This window comes from Rhinolophus sinicus, chromosome 13, assembly GCF_057876585.1.
Source record: "Rhinolophus sinicus isolate RSI-liver-muscle chromosome 13, RSI-T2T, whole genome shotgun sequence".
NCBI lineage: Eukaryota > Metazoa > Chordata > Mammalia > Chiroptera > Rhinolophidae > Rhinolophus > Rhinolophus sinicus.
The window spans coordinates 1,118,708-1,133,965 of record NC_142513.1 but is presented as its reverse complement, the minus strand read 5'-3'; the positions used below and the strand labels follow the sequence as shown (position 1 = coordinate 1,133,965).

Genomic DNA, 15,258 nt, shown 5'->3' with positions numbered 1-15,258 from the left:
CTCCCTCATCCTGGGCACGTCCTTAAAAACGACAAAACCAGATCGAAGAGATCACTTCTTCCTTCCTGCTCTGCCAAATCTCCCCTTCTCTTTGGTGACCCCTCATCATGGACAGACGGACGGGGTCCCCTGGGGCAACCGGCCCCTACTCCCCTCCATCTGTGGGGACCAAGGAAACCTCCTTGGTTTGGTGAACCCTGGACGCTGTCTCCACATACTGGGGGCTCCCAGGGCCCGAGCCTGGTGCATGTGGGCATGGATTACAGACCCAGGCATAGGCACGGGGCACCCTCTTCCCCCTACAGATGGGGAAACTGAGGTTCCGACAGACGCCACTGGGCTCCCAGGTGGCAGAGCTGCAGTGTGAGGATGCTGTGTGGGCCCTGCTGTGACCTGGTGTCTCGTCACCTCTCTGAGCTTCCTGTAACCTCATGTGTTGGTTCCTCTCATCGTGAAGGGGGAGAATGGTGCCCACCCCACAGAGCGGGAAGAGCAGGTGATGGGGTTCACAGCACAGAGCACCCCGAGCAGGTGAGGGATGCTGGACAAGGAGATGGGAAGGGGGCTCCCCACCCCCAGCTGGGCCACCCCTCAACCTCTCTGTGCCTCCGTTTCCTCACTGTGAATGGTCTCCTGGAAAGGCAGCCTGAGGCCTGTGGGCATGGAGACGAGACGGCAGCAAGCTCATCCCAGGACAGTGGTCTCATGTCTGGCCACTGGGCCCAGCTGCCCGTTCCCATCTCTCCCATCCAGTCCACTTGTGGAAAGTGCTGGTTTGAGCCCCTAGACAGACCCTGCCCCCGAGGGCTTTCCTCTGTGGCCTGGTACTGGCCGGTGTGGCTGACGCAGATTCCCAGGCCCTGAGACTCTGCATTTAACTGACCCATTGGGGGAAGGTCCTCCTGCCCCTCTGTGTGGGAAGCTGGGGACCCCCAATTCACAGATGGGGAACTAGGCTGGTGGGAGACCTCCAAGGGACTCAAAGTGGCCACCGAAGTCCAGCGGGCCAGTCCCCGGGACGCGTTTCTGAAAGGAGAGGCAGTCTGAACGGACATTGGACTTGCTGCCGACCTGGCAGGCAGAGATGAGGCCGGGAAATCCCACAGGTGATGGGAGAGGAAACCAAAGTCAAGGTCTTTATTTCACATGTTTCCTTATGGCCTCATTTGTCTTTAAAAAAAAAAAAAAAGACATCATGTGGAGATTGGGCTGGTTGAATCTCAAGGGACAACTGCAGGATGAACGGAAACACTCTGGAAGTTGACGCCAGGGAAACAAACTGGCATGATGATGGCGGGCTCACAGCTGTCTTGCTGGCTCGTATTATTGAAAAGATCTTTGAATCAAATTGGGAGTTTGGGGAAAGAAACGTTCAGTCGGAAGACTTTACATTAAAAAATAAAAATAAAAAAATTCCAGTTTCTGGCTTCCCTGTAAAAATCAGGTCTCGGTGACAGACGGCACCTGAATGGAGGTGATGCTGTGGCCCTGGGAGGGCGAGCCCCAGTCCCCTCCGGTCCCTAAGGCCTCCCCAACGTCAAGCTGTTAGGAGCCATCCATCAGCTCCGTTGGGCAGAGTTGCGTCCAGCAGGCATGACCAACTCATCTGTGATCCCACCCTTTGAGGGGAGGGCTTGTGTAAGAGAAAGGGGGTGGGATTCACCATTCTGCTGGGACCCCAGACAAGCCAGCAGCTTGTGCAGGTCAGAATGGGGCCAAGTCCTTCCTCTGCCCACTAGAGATGCTCATAGACAGATTCGGTCAGAACAAGGCCCTTTACTGCCCCCTCTGGGAAAACCGTCCAAATAAATACACAAGTCCCCAGTGGCCACGGGTGTGAAGGGCTTCCTCCTGGGGTGGCGTCCTGGTGCAGTGCACAACCTGGACACCCATCCCTGGCAGTCCTGCACTCAGAGGAGAAAAGTTTTTTGTGCCGTGGCTCCATCATTCAAACGCGGGAAATGAAGGACAGACCCTGAGGCCTGAGGGCGTCCCCAGCCAGCTGCTGCCCTCATTCCCATTTCTGCCTGGCCTTGGCCACTCCACTTGTGACCCTGGCTTTACAACAAAAGGTTGGGTTTTTTCCAATTGCTGCAACCTGTAAACATGACAACGGCGAGTGTTGACAACAGAGTTCAAGGTGGCAGTGGGCACCCCGGCTCAGCCTTGGCTGGAGTGGTCAGTGTGGTTGCGAGCCTCGTGCAGCATTTAGGGGTCCCTTGCTGTCTGGGGGGTGCTGAGCCCTTCTCCCAGCAGCCTTCCTCCTGCTCTGGGGTCTGGCTGCTGTCTGCAGAAGCCTCCCTGCCACCTGCTGAGGGACGCCCAGTGCCTGGAGGGCCTGCTGGCTCCTGTCTCTTCTGGCAGGGGGGCAGATGGTCTCTCTGCTGAGCTGGAGTGACACAGGTAGCAAGGTGGGTCCGGTGGGTGACTGGCGACCTAGGCCAAGGCCAGTGCACACCAGGCCTCCTGGCGCAGGGCACCCCCAAGGCCAGCCTGGGGACCCAGAGCAGTGGAGGGGAAGGAGAAGTCCTCAGGCTCGAATTTGAACTCCAAATGGCTGGGGGCCAAGGGGTTGTCCACCTGGCCGGAGGCCTGCAGGGAGGACAGGGGACATGTGAGAATGCAGGAACGCCGTGGCCCCATGTGGGGTTGGGAGCCCGCACGACGGGGCTTCCTCACTCCTGGGATGGGGTGGGGGACCCTTTGTGAGGGTAGAAGTGATAACACATGCAGGGCTCTCAGTCCAGCGTCTGCCACAGGTCAGCTCTCGGTACCAATGACCAACTGTGTGCCCAGCCCTGAGCTTCTGGGAGAGGCCAGCAGGGGCTATGCCCTGGCCGGGGAGCCAGGGTTCCCTGAGGAACCGGGAGCCAGCTCTGGGCACCCACCCCACCCCATCTGTCTTACCTGGGAGATGATGCTGGGCCCAGAGCACGAAGGGGATGCCAGGCTGGGTTCAGGTTTCAAAGTGGCCACTGAGCTCTCAGGGTTGGGGACAGAGGATGGTGGGGAGGCTGTGGTGCTGACTGTGGACGCTGGGAGGGAAGGTGGGGCGTTTACAGAAGCTGCCAGATGTAGCAGCACTGGTCAGAGTGAGCGAGGCTGGGTGTGGCTTCCTCAGTCCTCCCTGCCCCACTGTTGGGTGAGCTCAGGCCACCAGGCCCCTCCCCCAACCAGAGCCACCCCAGGACAGAGTGGGGGTATTTGTATTTCAGGAGGACAAAGCTTGCACCCAACATGTAAATCTCTAATGGTGGAATATGAGACACTCAAAGTGATTCCACGGAGAGAATATGCGCCCCAGCAGAGGGGCTGGGGGTGATCTCAGTGGCTGGGGCCCCGGCTCCCTCCCAGTGTCCTGGTGGGCCCTGGCCCGCACCTGAGGAGCCCTTGGCCTTGGTGGTGACGTTCTTAGGCTTTCGTTTCCGCGTCTGGATGCTTTCCTTCTTCATGGCTAGGGGCCTGGGCACCTGGCAGAGACAGGCAGGGGTGGGTGGCTGGTCCCTCTCCCTGCTCACTCCTGGAGCCGATATGTCCTCACAACCCCGTTGGCTGAGCTGCTGCCCTGGATGCTGCTTTCCTCCAGGTGGGGCGGGGAGGAGCCATCCCACCATAACCTCCCAGAGCCCCCGGGCCAGGGGGGCTCCAGGGGTGCCAAGGCAGGACTAGGTGTCGAGCCTCTGCCCCCGGCTGTGGGTGAGCCTCAGTGAGCCCATCTGCACAATGGGCATAAAAGTAACAGTCTGGGCATGGGGCCAAGTGTGTAACACACGTGTAACACAGTCAGCTCCCGCCACCGCTGCCTCATTCCTCCCCAGCCCCTTGGTCTCTCAGGGCAGGGAGGGCTGGTCAAGTGACCCAGCAGGGGCAGCATGCTCCGTCCCATCTGCCCTGCCCCCACTCACCCCGTGCAGCTTCGTGTAGAGGCCGCAGGCGTTGCACACAGGCTCGCCGTCGGTGTTTCGCCGCCACAGTGTGGTGGTAGTCGTGTGGCAGTTGGTGCAGCAGAGGCCGGCACGGCGGGACGAGGACTGTGGATGGAGGAGGCCGGTGTGAGCCCGGTGCTGGGGCCAACCAGTGCCGCCAGGGGCAGACGGAGTGGGCTCAGGACTGACTGGCAGCCAGGCCCCAGCCCATAGGGGCTGAAGGGAAGGTGTCATGAGGCCGCCCTGCACTCCATGAGCTTCAGCACAGGTCACTTCACTTTTGGGCCTCAGTTTCCCCATCAGTAAAATGGAGGTGATGACAGACCCACCACAGGTCTGTTGGTGGGGCTAAGATCTCATGAAGACCCAGCATAGACATACCGCCATTTTGCTGTTGTTGTCTCTTTTCAGTGGCTAAGACCCCGTGCTACTTACTCTATGTGGAGTAGCACCTCCAGTGGTCAGGCCCCAGGCTGGACTTTCAGGGGCCTCCTGGTCCCTCTGAGCACCTGCCTCCTAAGACCTGGGACTCCAAACAGGGGCTCAGCTCAACACCTCTCCATGGGACGGTGGGCTGAGGGGACCAGGTCCCACCGGCCTACATCACCCCCTTGCCGCTCACCGTGCCTTATGTCAGAGCTGCAATGGGCTCATACGGAAACTTCCGGGAGCCTGCCTCCTTCCCATGCCTCCCAGAAGAGCTGACCCCCAATCCTGCAGGTCCATATCTAACTGGGGACCCCAAACCTCCCTGCACTTGTGGACAGGACCAACTCCAGGGATCCCTGTAGGGCTGGCTGCTGGGGAGCTGCTGTTGCAGGCCTGATGGGGGCCCCCCCTCCAGCTCAGGGTTCCCCGTGCTCCCTGAGCCGCCTCTCTCTCAGTACAGATTCTGTGTGGCTCACATTTTGGTGTTTGGATGGGGTCTTGTCACCCACAGCCTGGTAGCTCCAGAGGCTCTGTGTCAGGCCCAGGGCCCCCCAAGTCCCTCAGATCCAAAGCCCTTCCTGCATCTCAGCAGCATAGCCTGCCTGTGGCACCACCCTTCCCCAGCTACCTGCCTCCAGACTTTGTCCTCGAGGGTACTGCTCTCTCCTCATCCCCAGCCCCTGCTCTTGGACGCCCCTGAACCTGTCCCACCCTTTCCTCCATTTGTCCCTGCATGGCCCAGACCCCTGGCCCCCTCGCCTGGGCCACAATGATGCAGGGTGTCGAACCCAGGGTCAGACCAGTGACATCTGCTACAATGTTCCAGCAGTACCTTGGGCACCAGGATAGAAACCTACGAGGATCCCACACTCAAACTTGTCCCAAGAATATATGTCCCCTCCTCTGTGTTGTCTAGCCCAGGGCCAAGTCAGAGGGCAATCAAGAGAGGGCCAAACTAAGCCAGGAAAGGAACCTGTCCTGGGTTAGGGGAGAACAAACGGGGCCAGCCTGTTTCCCCACCTGTCAGCAATCTCTAGGATCCTTCCTTCTGCAATGACTGAGGGTAGCCAACCTTGCTGACCACCCCCTCGCCTCCCCCCAGGCCATGGTCAGTGGTCAGGGCATAGGCCTGCCCCCTGTGAACAGCCTGGGAGGGAGAGTGGGGGCTTGTCTGAAGCTTCCACACCAGCCATTCCCAAGAAAACTCAAGGCACTAAAATACCTCCTCACCCTCCCCTCCCCCAGGCTGCAGGCAGCCGCCAAAAGCTCCAGAGAATTTGCCCCTTTTAATCTGAGGCTCGGCCTGCAGTCTTCATGCAGGATGCCTCCTCCCCCAGGCTCCAAACAAAAGGGCCAAAAGACAAGGAAGGAACGTGGCCCTGGAGACTCCCAAGGGAACACTGGGCGGGTGATCTGGCCTCTGGAGGCCACAGCTCTGTCAGACCTGATGTCCAGCCTCTCAGGGGTCTCCCTGAGGACACCTGCGGGTGGGAATTGCCCACAGTCTGGAGTGGAAAGAGCTGGCACCCAGCTGAGGCCCCGGCCAAACTGGAAGGAAGGTGGTGGCCACAGCCCCAGGGCAGACCATGGTGTCCCTCCTAAGCAGGAGCACGGGGCCCCCACCCAGCCTGTCTCTCCTAGGAAGCCCCTCGCCACAGCCTGACCTTGTCTAGAAAGCAGCTGCTTCTACTGAGGTGAGGGTCTCCCCTTCCCTTCCCTCCTCTCCCGTCTATGTGCCTCTTTGGTACCAGGAGCAGTGCCTGCCTCCCCGGCCAGGATGCCCTGAGCCTCTAATCCCTCCACCTTCCTAAAGTGGGAGGAGGCCTTGGGACCTCCTCCAGGGCCGCCAGATTTAGCAAAAACCCCAGGATGCCCAGGTAGATGGGAACTTGGGGTAGGCAAAACGTGGGGTATAAGCTGCCTCATGCAACATTTCGGACGTATAAATGCTCTAGTGCTATTTGTTGTTTATCTGAAATTCACATTTAACTGTGCAGTCCTGTATTTTATCTGGTGACTCTAACCTACCCTCTTGGGTCCCACCTTAGTCCCCACCTCCTGCTGTGCCTTCAAACCAATGGGTACCAGGGCCTGTGGCCCCTCCCTCTCACCATGCAGCTCAGGCACTTTTACAAACCTTCCTTGCCTGAGCATTCACCCTGCCATCCCATGTTCAGAAAAAACCATAATCACTGAAACCTAGGAATCATATGTGAATGTCGCCATCCAGGCCACTTCTTACTAAAATCCTTCCTACACCAACATTCCCGAGAAGGCATAAAGCTACCAAAGCAAAGGCGTTTCCAACAGCCACACACGGGTATACACATGTGGGTTCACCCGCAGACTCACGCACACCCCCAGATACCCCACAGTGGCCTGTGCACGGGCTGCAGGGAGCGACCGCATCGGGTGGACCGTGCAGAGTCCGTACACACAGAAAACAGCCCCAGAAGCATGCAGCTCTGTCACCCTCTCCCTGGGAGGGCAAGGCGAAACCTGGAAGCCACACTGCAATCTTTTTACCGTGAGCACAAATGAAAATTAAGAAATTGGAAATTAAGAAAATGGAAAAAAAAAAATCCCTCAGAAAAAATCCGAAGCGTTTGCTCATTGATCCTGTCCTCTCCCTCACGGGACTGCATTTCACAGAGGGGAAACTGAGGCTCAGAGACGCTGAGGGGCCAGTGGGGCCATGTGCTCCTGGGGTGGAATGAACCACCTCGGTCGGCCAAACACACTCCAGGGACACGTCCCTGGAGACTCCATCTGTCCTTCCTCACTGTCCGGACAAGCAGCCAGGCCCAGCCACTCTCAGGGCCCCTAACTGCCAGGCCTCTCCGGCTGCATTTTGTTTTTCTTTTTTGGTCTGTTTTTTTCAAAAGAAGCAAAACTTCAAAGCCTGCTGGCCGCCACAGAGCCGCCCTGAGCTCTGGGACACCCGAAGTAGTCAGGGCGCTGGCGGCTGCAGCAGACACAGAGGGAGTGGGGGAGGAGGGGTGAGGATGTCACACCCCCCTCAGAGAGACACTCGAGAGTAAAGTAAGCGCTCCAGGTCTCATTGAGAGGTAGAGCAGCAAAAAATGGCTGCGGCTTCCAGTTGGTCCCCTAGTGCTCTTGGAAGAGGAAATGTGATGGACACTTCACCTGACAAAACGGGTGCCCCTTGCTGCTCAGGGCAAACTGCCAGGATGGGAGTGCGAGGTACAGCTGTGCCGGAAGGAACACCTGGCCGGTGAGCGGTCGGAGGCCCAGTCAAGGTCCCATTCCCTCTTCGAAGGATGCTAGGCCCCCCACCCCCCATCCCCACGGAACTGGCCACTTCCCGGAGCTGGTGCCAGAGCCGGCCCGGGGTCAATGGGCCTGCCGACTGCTGACCTTGGCTGTGGGCACCTGTGTTCGTGAGGCTCGAAGAGCACCTGGCCCTATGAGCAGGCAGATAGAGGGGCAGGCACATGGGGATGAGGGAACCCACAACTGTCCACACTGCGTGTCTGCACTGATGGAAGCCTCAGGTCAGAGGTGCATCCCCAGCCTGCACACGGCTAAGGAGGCGCACAAGACACAAAGGGCAGCACAGATATGGGCTCCGGCGGGGCGGGGGGACATGAGCTTGTTATTTCACATTCCTGCATTCTTGGTGACACGCTACTGGACATTTGTAATCATTTAAAAGAAGGTTAGGACAAGTTCTCCTCGGGGGCGGGGGCGGGCCCTCCTGGGGCATCAGGTCTGGCCACACATGAGGGACAGTGAGGCACTGGAGTGGGAGCAAGTCTGGGTCCGTGTGGGTTGGGTTCTGGTCTCAGGACTCTGAGAATCTTGGGATTTCCATGCCAACCTGCCCCGTCAGGACCAGCCACAGGGCAATCGGTGGGGTTGCCCTCTCTGAGTGCCAGGCAGGCACCCCAAAGCAAGTCAGAGGAAATCCCTAGGATCCTGCTCAGGGGGAGTCGGGGAGCAGAGGGGCTTATGAATGTCCCCTGGCTCCGGCCCCACTCAGCAGACCCCTCCCCTCCGGGGCATGTTCCACACTCAGGGCTGCGAGGGCCTGGACACAGGGGTTACCCGGCTGTCCACCCTCCTGGGCCTGTGGCCTTGGGGAGAGGAGCAGGCACACAGGATCCGTCCCCTCAGCAGGCCTCCTAATTACATCGTGTCCCCCAGACCAGGAAACAAAGGCTTCACCAGGCCAAGTGCCCGAGCTCAGCCTGTCTGGAGCCGGTCAAAGCCCAAGTGTCTATTTGATCCTTACAACACAGTGTGGGGACAGTCCCTGAATTCATCTCCCAGGGGCCTGGGCCAGAAGACCCAGCACCGGGGCAGGGGTTCAGCATGCGTGGGGGTACGTGGGGCCCAAGGCCCACAGTTCTGGCCTGTATCGGGGTTGGCGCTGGCAGGCTGTGTGCCCAGGGAAGTTGCTTAGCATCTCTGAGCCCCAGGATTGTCATCTGGTTGCTGTGAAGGTAGATACGTCAGTGCTTAGGTGAGGTCCTGCCTGTCCACCCCCAAGTCAGGAGTTTGCTGCCGGGAGTTGAGCCCTGGGGGTGGGGCAGAGGCAGGAAGCTCTCACACCTCCTTGTCCTATTGACCAGTGTGTCCTTGGCACCCAGTTCAGAGCCCTGCTTGGAGGGCAGATGGAGCCAGGGAAGGGGGCTGCCTGCCGCTGGGGACCTGGGCTGCTGTCCCCCGAGACTCTGCCCCTCTTAGCCTCAGTTTCCCCATCAGTGAGGGCCACACCAGATGCCGACCAGTACAGCACACCCGGCGTGGGGGCATGACCACTGGGGCGGGGGTCAGAGACGAGAGTGAGGGGTGATGTGGACTCTGAGAAGCCTCCTTCCCTCCAAGGCACAGCGAGGGCGGCTGGGGGCCTGCAGAGCCCCAAACGCTAGACCAGATCAGGAGAAAGAGTAGCTGTCTTGGAACTGAGTGACCCAGTCGGCCTTGCCTCCCGCCTGCCCTGTCTGGGGCCTGGGAGGGCCAGCCCGGTGCTCCCCTAGCCAGCAGGCTGCCATGGCCAGGGCCTGAGGCACCAGAACCGGCCAGAACTGGCCAACTGGCCCCGACAGGCCTCAGAGCAGCAGCAGCAGCAGCAGCAGCGTTAGACCGAAGGCTCCACACCCCAGAAATGTCCCCCTGCCCAGGGCTCAGCCAGGAGCCACTGCGGCCTCACCAACTTGCAGGGCCTATCCCTATTTACAAAGACCCGTGAACATCAAAGTTTGCCTCTGAGAAGGTATAGAACAAAGTAACTTTACACCTTAGCACCGCTTCTGGGGCTGTGCCCCACCAGGGGCAAAAGTCGGGCTCCCAGCCCCCAGTTCCTGCCCAGCCACACTCCAGAAGGAACCAAAAGTGAAAACAAGTTTTGCCAGGGACAATTGCAGACCTGGTCTGCTCCCCACCCCTGAAGGTTTCGGTGCACAGTGCTCCCCAGTGGGGCCGCGGCCCCAACACCCCTCCCATGTCCCCCAACACAGCACCCACCCAGCAACCACCTTCCCTTCCAGCCCCATCCCCCACCAGATCCCCTTGCGTCCGCACCACCCGGCCAGACAAGAAGCTTGTCACCCCAGTCTCCCTCAGCGCCACTGGGCTGAGCCCCCACGAGGCTGTCAGGGTCCGCAGCCATCCTTGCCCGGCCAGGTCCGGGGACAGAGCCCTTCTGGGGAATCCACTCCTCTTGCAGACCCCACTAAAGCGCAGCCTCAAGCGTGGGGAGTGCGTCCTTTGTCCCTTCCGTAACCAGGGCCTCTCAGCTCCCCAGAGCGGTCCTAGGTGCATGACTGCCAGGCGGCAGGGCCCAGGCTGGTGTTGGGATGCGCCTGCTCTAGCACCTCCCTGATCCAACATGCACGCGGGACTCTGGCTGCATGACAGGGACTGCGGAGCAGCCAGCCCGGCCACCCCAAGGCCCTGCACTCACCAGGCGCTTCTGCGGCCGCACGAGTGGCCGGTTGACCCCGTTCATCTTGTGATAGAGACCGCAGGCGTTGCACAGGTAGTGGCCGGTGCCATCTCGGCGCCACAGTGGTGTGGACAGGGCCCCGCAGTTGACACACTCCCGACCCTCACCGGGAAACTCCTCCAAGAAGTCCGACACTGTGGGGACAGGCAGCTCGTGGGACAAGGCTCAGCTCTTCCTGGAGCCTGAGGGCGTCTGCAGCAATTTTTTTGTGTGCTTTAAATTTATTTTATTTTAAAATATATTGATCTAATTTAATTTTTAATTTACATACAGCAAAGTTTGCGCAGATTTAAAACACTGCTTAGGGTTGTTTTTATAAGGTGGGGGAGGGTTAATAAATGAAAGCCCAAGTAGGACAACAGGCAGTGCCCCCCCCAGGGGACCAGGGTCCAGCACCAGCGGCTGCACTGGCAGAGGGAGGGGGCCCAAGGGCCTTGTCCTTTGCGAAGCAGGATGATGGGAAATGGGGGATCTCCAGATCCTACAAGGACCAGGGGCCTTACTGTCCTGTCAGCTTTGTTGGGATTATAACCCCTGTCCTGCCTCGGGAGGCAGCACACGCAGCTGGGACTCCACCGGATACTTGGGCGCACACACAGGACCCCGGCCCCTCTAGGCCGGGCCAGGCGCTGGCGACACTCGGGCGGCAAGACTGGGTGGGGGCAGGGCGGGGATCAGTCATCGCCCAGCTGGGGTGGGCGCCAGGCACAGGGCTTCCCTGGGCGCCAGGGCCAAGGGAACCCGCTTCCTGCGTCCAGGAGCCGGCAGGGCCAAAAGGCGGCTGCAGGGGGAGGGGAAGGCCTGACGGGAGAGATGACTGGAGGGCAAACCAGGGGGGCAGTAAACAGAGGCGGGGGCCCTCGGTTTTCAGCCCCAGGGAGATAAAAGGTCAGTTGCACTGACACCCCAGAAACCGGGTGGAATCATTCTCTGCTTTACAGGCCTGGAATCCCATAATCCAAATTTATACCGGGGAGCTATGGAATCAGGTCTTGAATTAGAATATGTGAACATTCTAGAGCGGAGACGCATGTGGCAGCATACTTAAATAAACCGGTATTTTGAACTTTATAAAATTACTTCCAAAACTTTTCTTTAAAACGTTTAACATGTTTAACAGGCTCTAAACTGGCACCGTCCAGAATGTTGGAATGAGGAAGGAAAGGTAGAAATAGATACTCTGCTCCTAATGTGTAAAAGGAATCCAGGAGCAGGTTTTCCATGTCCGGTCGGTGAGGTTGTGGCAGAGCCGCGATGACCCCGGGGGCTCTGGCCTGCCCCGCGCAGCTCTGCCATCGGCCAACCGGGAAGCTGTGCGTTTCGTAGGGTGCGGGTTTGAACCCGCTCCGGACCCAAGTCAATGGAGCTGCCCCCAGCCCTGCACTCACCCAAGGTGGCTCTGCGTCCTGAGAGGCCAGCCGGGCGGCCCTGGAGACTGTGCAGGACGCTACCCTCGAAGGCTCCGGAGGCCCAGGACTGGGCCACCTCGGTGCTCACGTAGGCCGGGTACGCGGTGGGGTACGAGGCGCCCACCGGCCGCCCCAGCGGGGCTGGATACTGCTCGCGAGCCAGCAGCGCGCCCTGGTAGGCGCCGCCGTCCCGGAGCCCCGCACCACCACCACCGCCCGGGCCTGGGGGGTTGTGCGCGAAGGGGAAGGCGGCGGCCCCGGGCGGCTGAGCGGTCGGAGGGTGTGGGCTGCCGGAGCCGAAGGCTGATGAGTCCGCCGACGCCGCCTGCGCCCAGCCGGGGTGCCCGGCGAGTGCCGGCGGCTGCGGGCCGGGCTCACACGCCGGCAGGTAGGACAGCACGGAGGGCACGCGCGCCGGCGGCACAAACACCGGGGAGCCGGCGCCCGGCGGGTGCAGAAAGGCACCCGCGTCGGCGTAGGTGGCCTGGCCCGGGCTCGACGCCAACGCCAGGCTCTGGTACATCTTCTCCGGCGCGGCCTTGACCTGCGGGGAAGAGGGACAGGCGTCGAGGTCACGGCCGCTGTGCGCCCCGCCACTGCCCGCGCTCGTGCCCAGCAGGTGCTACCCGTCGGGCCGCGCTCCCCACTCCGCAGCCGGGCCATTCCTGGGGCGGGTCCCGGGACCGAGGGGACAAAATAGTAAGGGGCAGCCCCGGCAAAGCCGGGGTGCTGAGCTCACGTCCTCTACTGTCCCGGCTTCGGAGGTTCCCAGGATGGGCTTGGCAGGGACTGAGAAGCGCAGGGCCTGGGCGCTGGGGCCCCGCCGCGTTGGGAGAAGGCACCAAGCCAGGGAGGGGTGCCCGGCGACCAGCAGGGCTACGGCACTCACCGGCTCGTCGGGAGGACCGGAGGGCGCGGCGGCCGCGGCGGGCCGGCGACAGGCGGGCTGGAGACTGGGAGCTCGGGGCCGCGCGGTTCCGCAGGGAATCCCAGGCGCTCCGGCCGCCCCTCCGCGCAGCCCCGCCCCGGCCCGCCCCACCGCGCCTCCCCTTCCCTGCCGGCGCCCTCCCCTCCTTCCCCGCGGGGTCAGCGTAGGGGCTGCGGCCGCGGCGCCACGTGACCCAAACAGGCCGGGCCGGCGGGGCTCCGCGGGAAAGGCGACGAGGGCGCATGGCACCGGGCACCCAGCGCTGAGTCTCGGCCAGCGCAGGCGACAGGAGCCGGCCGGCGCTCGGTGGGGCCCCGGAGGAGTCGGGGCGCGGAGACTTCTCTAAATTTTTTCGTGGGATTTGCGGATCCCCAGCCCTCCTTCCTCGCTAGCCACAGGTTCCTCCGAGGCTGGCCTGGTGTCTGGTTCTGCGTTTGTGGATGAGTCCGTGATTCCCCGCCGACCGCGCTCACGGACACACAGTGCTGGGGCCCCCTCATTGCGCCCTGGACCCCGGGGATCCGGCTTCCAGGAGGGACCCTGGCTGGGTGTCCCTGGACTCAGCCCCGGTGTATCAAGGCTGCTGCACGCGCGAAGTCCCGCGGGAGGCCCACAGTTTCCTCAATTTCTGACCAAGAAGGGCAACTTCTGAGTGCGTTCCCAGCTGGGGGGCGCGCCCAGGTTGGCAGACCCGTCTGGATGCACCCCCAACGCCTTCCGTGAGGTCCCAGCCCAGCTTCTCGCCCCCACCCCTAGGTGGGCTTTGCATTCGCCTGCCCTCTGGGGACACAGGAAGTGTCTCCTCCAGGTACCAGAAATGTGGGATGGAGGTGCCCCCAGTCCTCCTGGGTGGGTGCACCGGTGGCAGTGCTGTGGCAGAGCGGCCTCCCTCTCACCCTCGCTGATGGATGAGCCAAGCCTCCCTCCCCTCCCCCCAGGTTCTCCTTGGGGACAATGCCCAGCAGGTCCCATACACTGGCTGGGCGGAAGCAGGGCTCACCAGGCCACCCTTGTCCCAGGCTTGGGATCTTGAATGTTTTTAGTTTGCAGAGCAGGCCCTCCATTCATGGTCCTGGGGGCACAGAATGCAGTCTGGGGCCAGGGGCACCCCCTGGGTGGGCTAGACTCCCAGGAACTGTCTGCCCGTGGAGGGCGTATGCTGGCCTGGGCCATTCTTCTCCATGCGCTCCCCTGAGGACAGCAGACAGGGACTCGGGTGCACATCCAGGCACCGCGTGGACCAGGGTGGAGTGTCCAGAAAGGCAGAAGGCAGGGTCCCCACACACACCTCAGGCCGGGGACAGCTCAGACGGTTCCACGGCCAGCTCTGGGTTCTTCACAAGCCTTGGCGTGTGCCACTGGGGGGGGGGAACAGGGGGCTTTCAGTTGCCCCCTTACCCTCTGCTCCCAGTCTCTCTCCCACACTCCCCCCCCACCAGTCAGTCCATCCTCTCCCTCCCTCAGGACCTGGGTCCGTGTTGCCGGTCTGACTCCAGGGTTCCTGCTCTCCCTAATCGCTTCCTTTGGGCTCTGAACCTGCGCCCCTCCTCCTCGCCCCACCCCCTCCAGATTTCGCCAGTGGAACCCCATCGTTCTCTTTTTCACAGTGGGCCCCACGAGGGCAGAGAGGTGTCCCAGTGCCGCTCAAGGTCCTGGAAAGTCGCTGTGCCAGGGGCCCTACGTGGCACAAGAGTGGTCTCTGGGACCCACAGGATAGTGAAGTGGTTGACTCTCCCTGTGCCCTGTGGCCCTTAGACACTGGTGACCCAGAAGGTTTAAATGCAACAGGAAGATGCCCCCCCAGCAGGTGGATGAGGAGACATCAAAAAGGGGAGACTCCAGCCCCCTCCCCCCCAAAAAAGAAAAGGTCCAGAGAGAAAGGAAAGACCAGCAGCAAACCTGGGATCCTGGGGGTGGGATGGGGGAGAGACTTGTATGTATTTTTCACTTAGAATACAATCCAGCCAGGTCCTTGAATAGCAAATACCAGCATGGGGGGGTGGGGGCTGGGCTTTGTCTCATTGGTGTTCCCATTTAATTCTCACGTCAATCTTAGGAGGTAGATGAAATTTTTATTATTCCCACTACAAATGGGGAAGCAAAGCACAGAGAGGTTAGCTAACCTGCCCAAGGTCACATAGCTAGTAATTAAACAAGGTAATTAAAACAGACAAAGGGTGCAAAAATACACATAAGGACACAATGTCTGGTCACTTTTTCTGTTAACAAATCTCTAAATTGGACATGTATAATTTTTATAATTAAAAGCCTGAGACTTTCCCGGTGAGAGTGTGTGGAGGTGGGGGTGGGGTGGCAGAAGCTGCCTTAAATCCCTGTCTCAGGGAAGGAGATTTACTCCTTGCTTTGAAGGCTTCTCCCAGGCTGGGCCCCACTCCACTGGGAGGGCTGTCTGCTAGGTGTCCAGGGCTGTGCTGCTCCTCGGTGACATCTCAGGGGCAGTAGCCCCTCCAGGTGGGTGTGAGATCACTGCCCTGCGGCCCAAGAAGCAGAGGCAGCTGCTGGCATGTGCCCCCCCTTAGGCCTGAAACCCCGTAGACCTTTGCCAGCCCCTGGGCACAGTGACAGGGTGGGAGG

General features: G+C 60.7%; 1 protein-coding gene across 1 annotated transcript; it reads right to left on the bottom strand.

Annotated features, from left to right (window-relative positions):
- Window positions 1–239: 239 nt before the first annotated feature.
- On the bottom strand, window positions 240–12,736 carry GATA5 (GATA binding protein 5). Its single transcript, XM_074317767.2, has 7 exons — window positions 12,625–12,736; window positions 11,715–12,279; window positions 10,285–10,460; window positions 3,906–4,031; window positions 3,380–3,470; window positions 2,908–3,035; window positions 240–2,592 (listed from the first exon to the last, which is right to left on the bottom strand). The coding sequence occupies exons 2-7, from the start codon at window positions 12,256–12,258 to the stop codon at window positions 2,437–2,439; spliced, it is 1,221 nt and encodes a 406-aa protein (XP_074173868.1). The 5' UTR covers window positions 12,259–12,279; window positions 12,625–12,736; the 3' UTR covers window positions 240–2,436.
- Window positions 12,737–15,258: the final 2,522 nt, after the last annotated feature.

Excerpts from the sequence above, each read along its gene's own strand:
- GATA5 (XM_074317767.2), bottom strand. The coding sequence starts at position 12,258 with ATGTACCAGAGCCTGGCGTTGGCGTCGAGCCCGGGCCAGGCCACCTAC. Across the intron at positions 10,461-11,714 it reads AGGACGCAGAGCCACCTTGG|TGTCGGACTTCTTGGAGGAG; the intron begins GTGAGTGCAGGG and ends CTGTCCCCACAG. Across the intron at positions 4,032-10,284 it reads TGCGGCCGCAGAAGCGCCTG|TCCTCGTCCCGCCGTGCCGG; the intron begins GTGAGTGCAGGG and ends CTCCATCCACAG.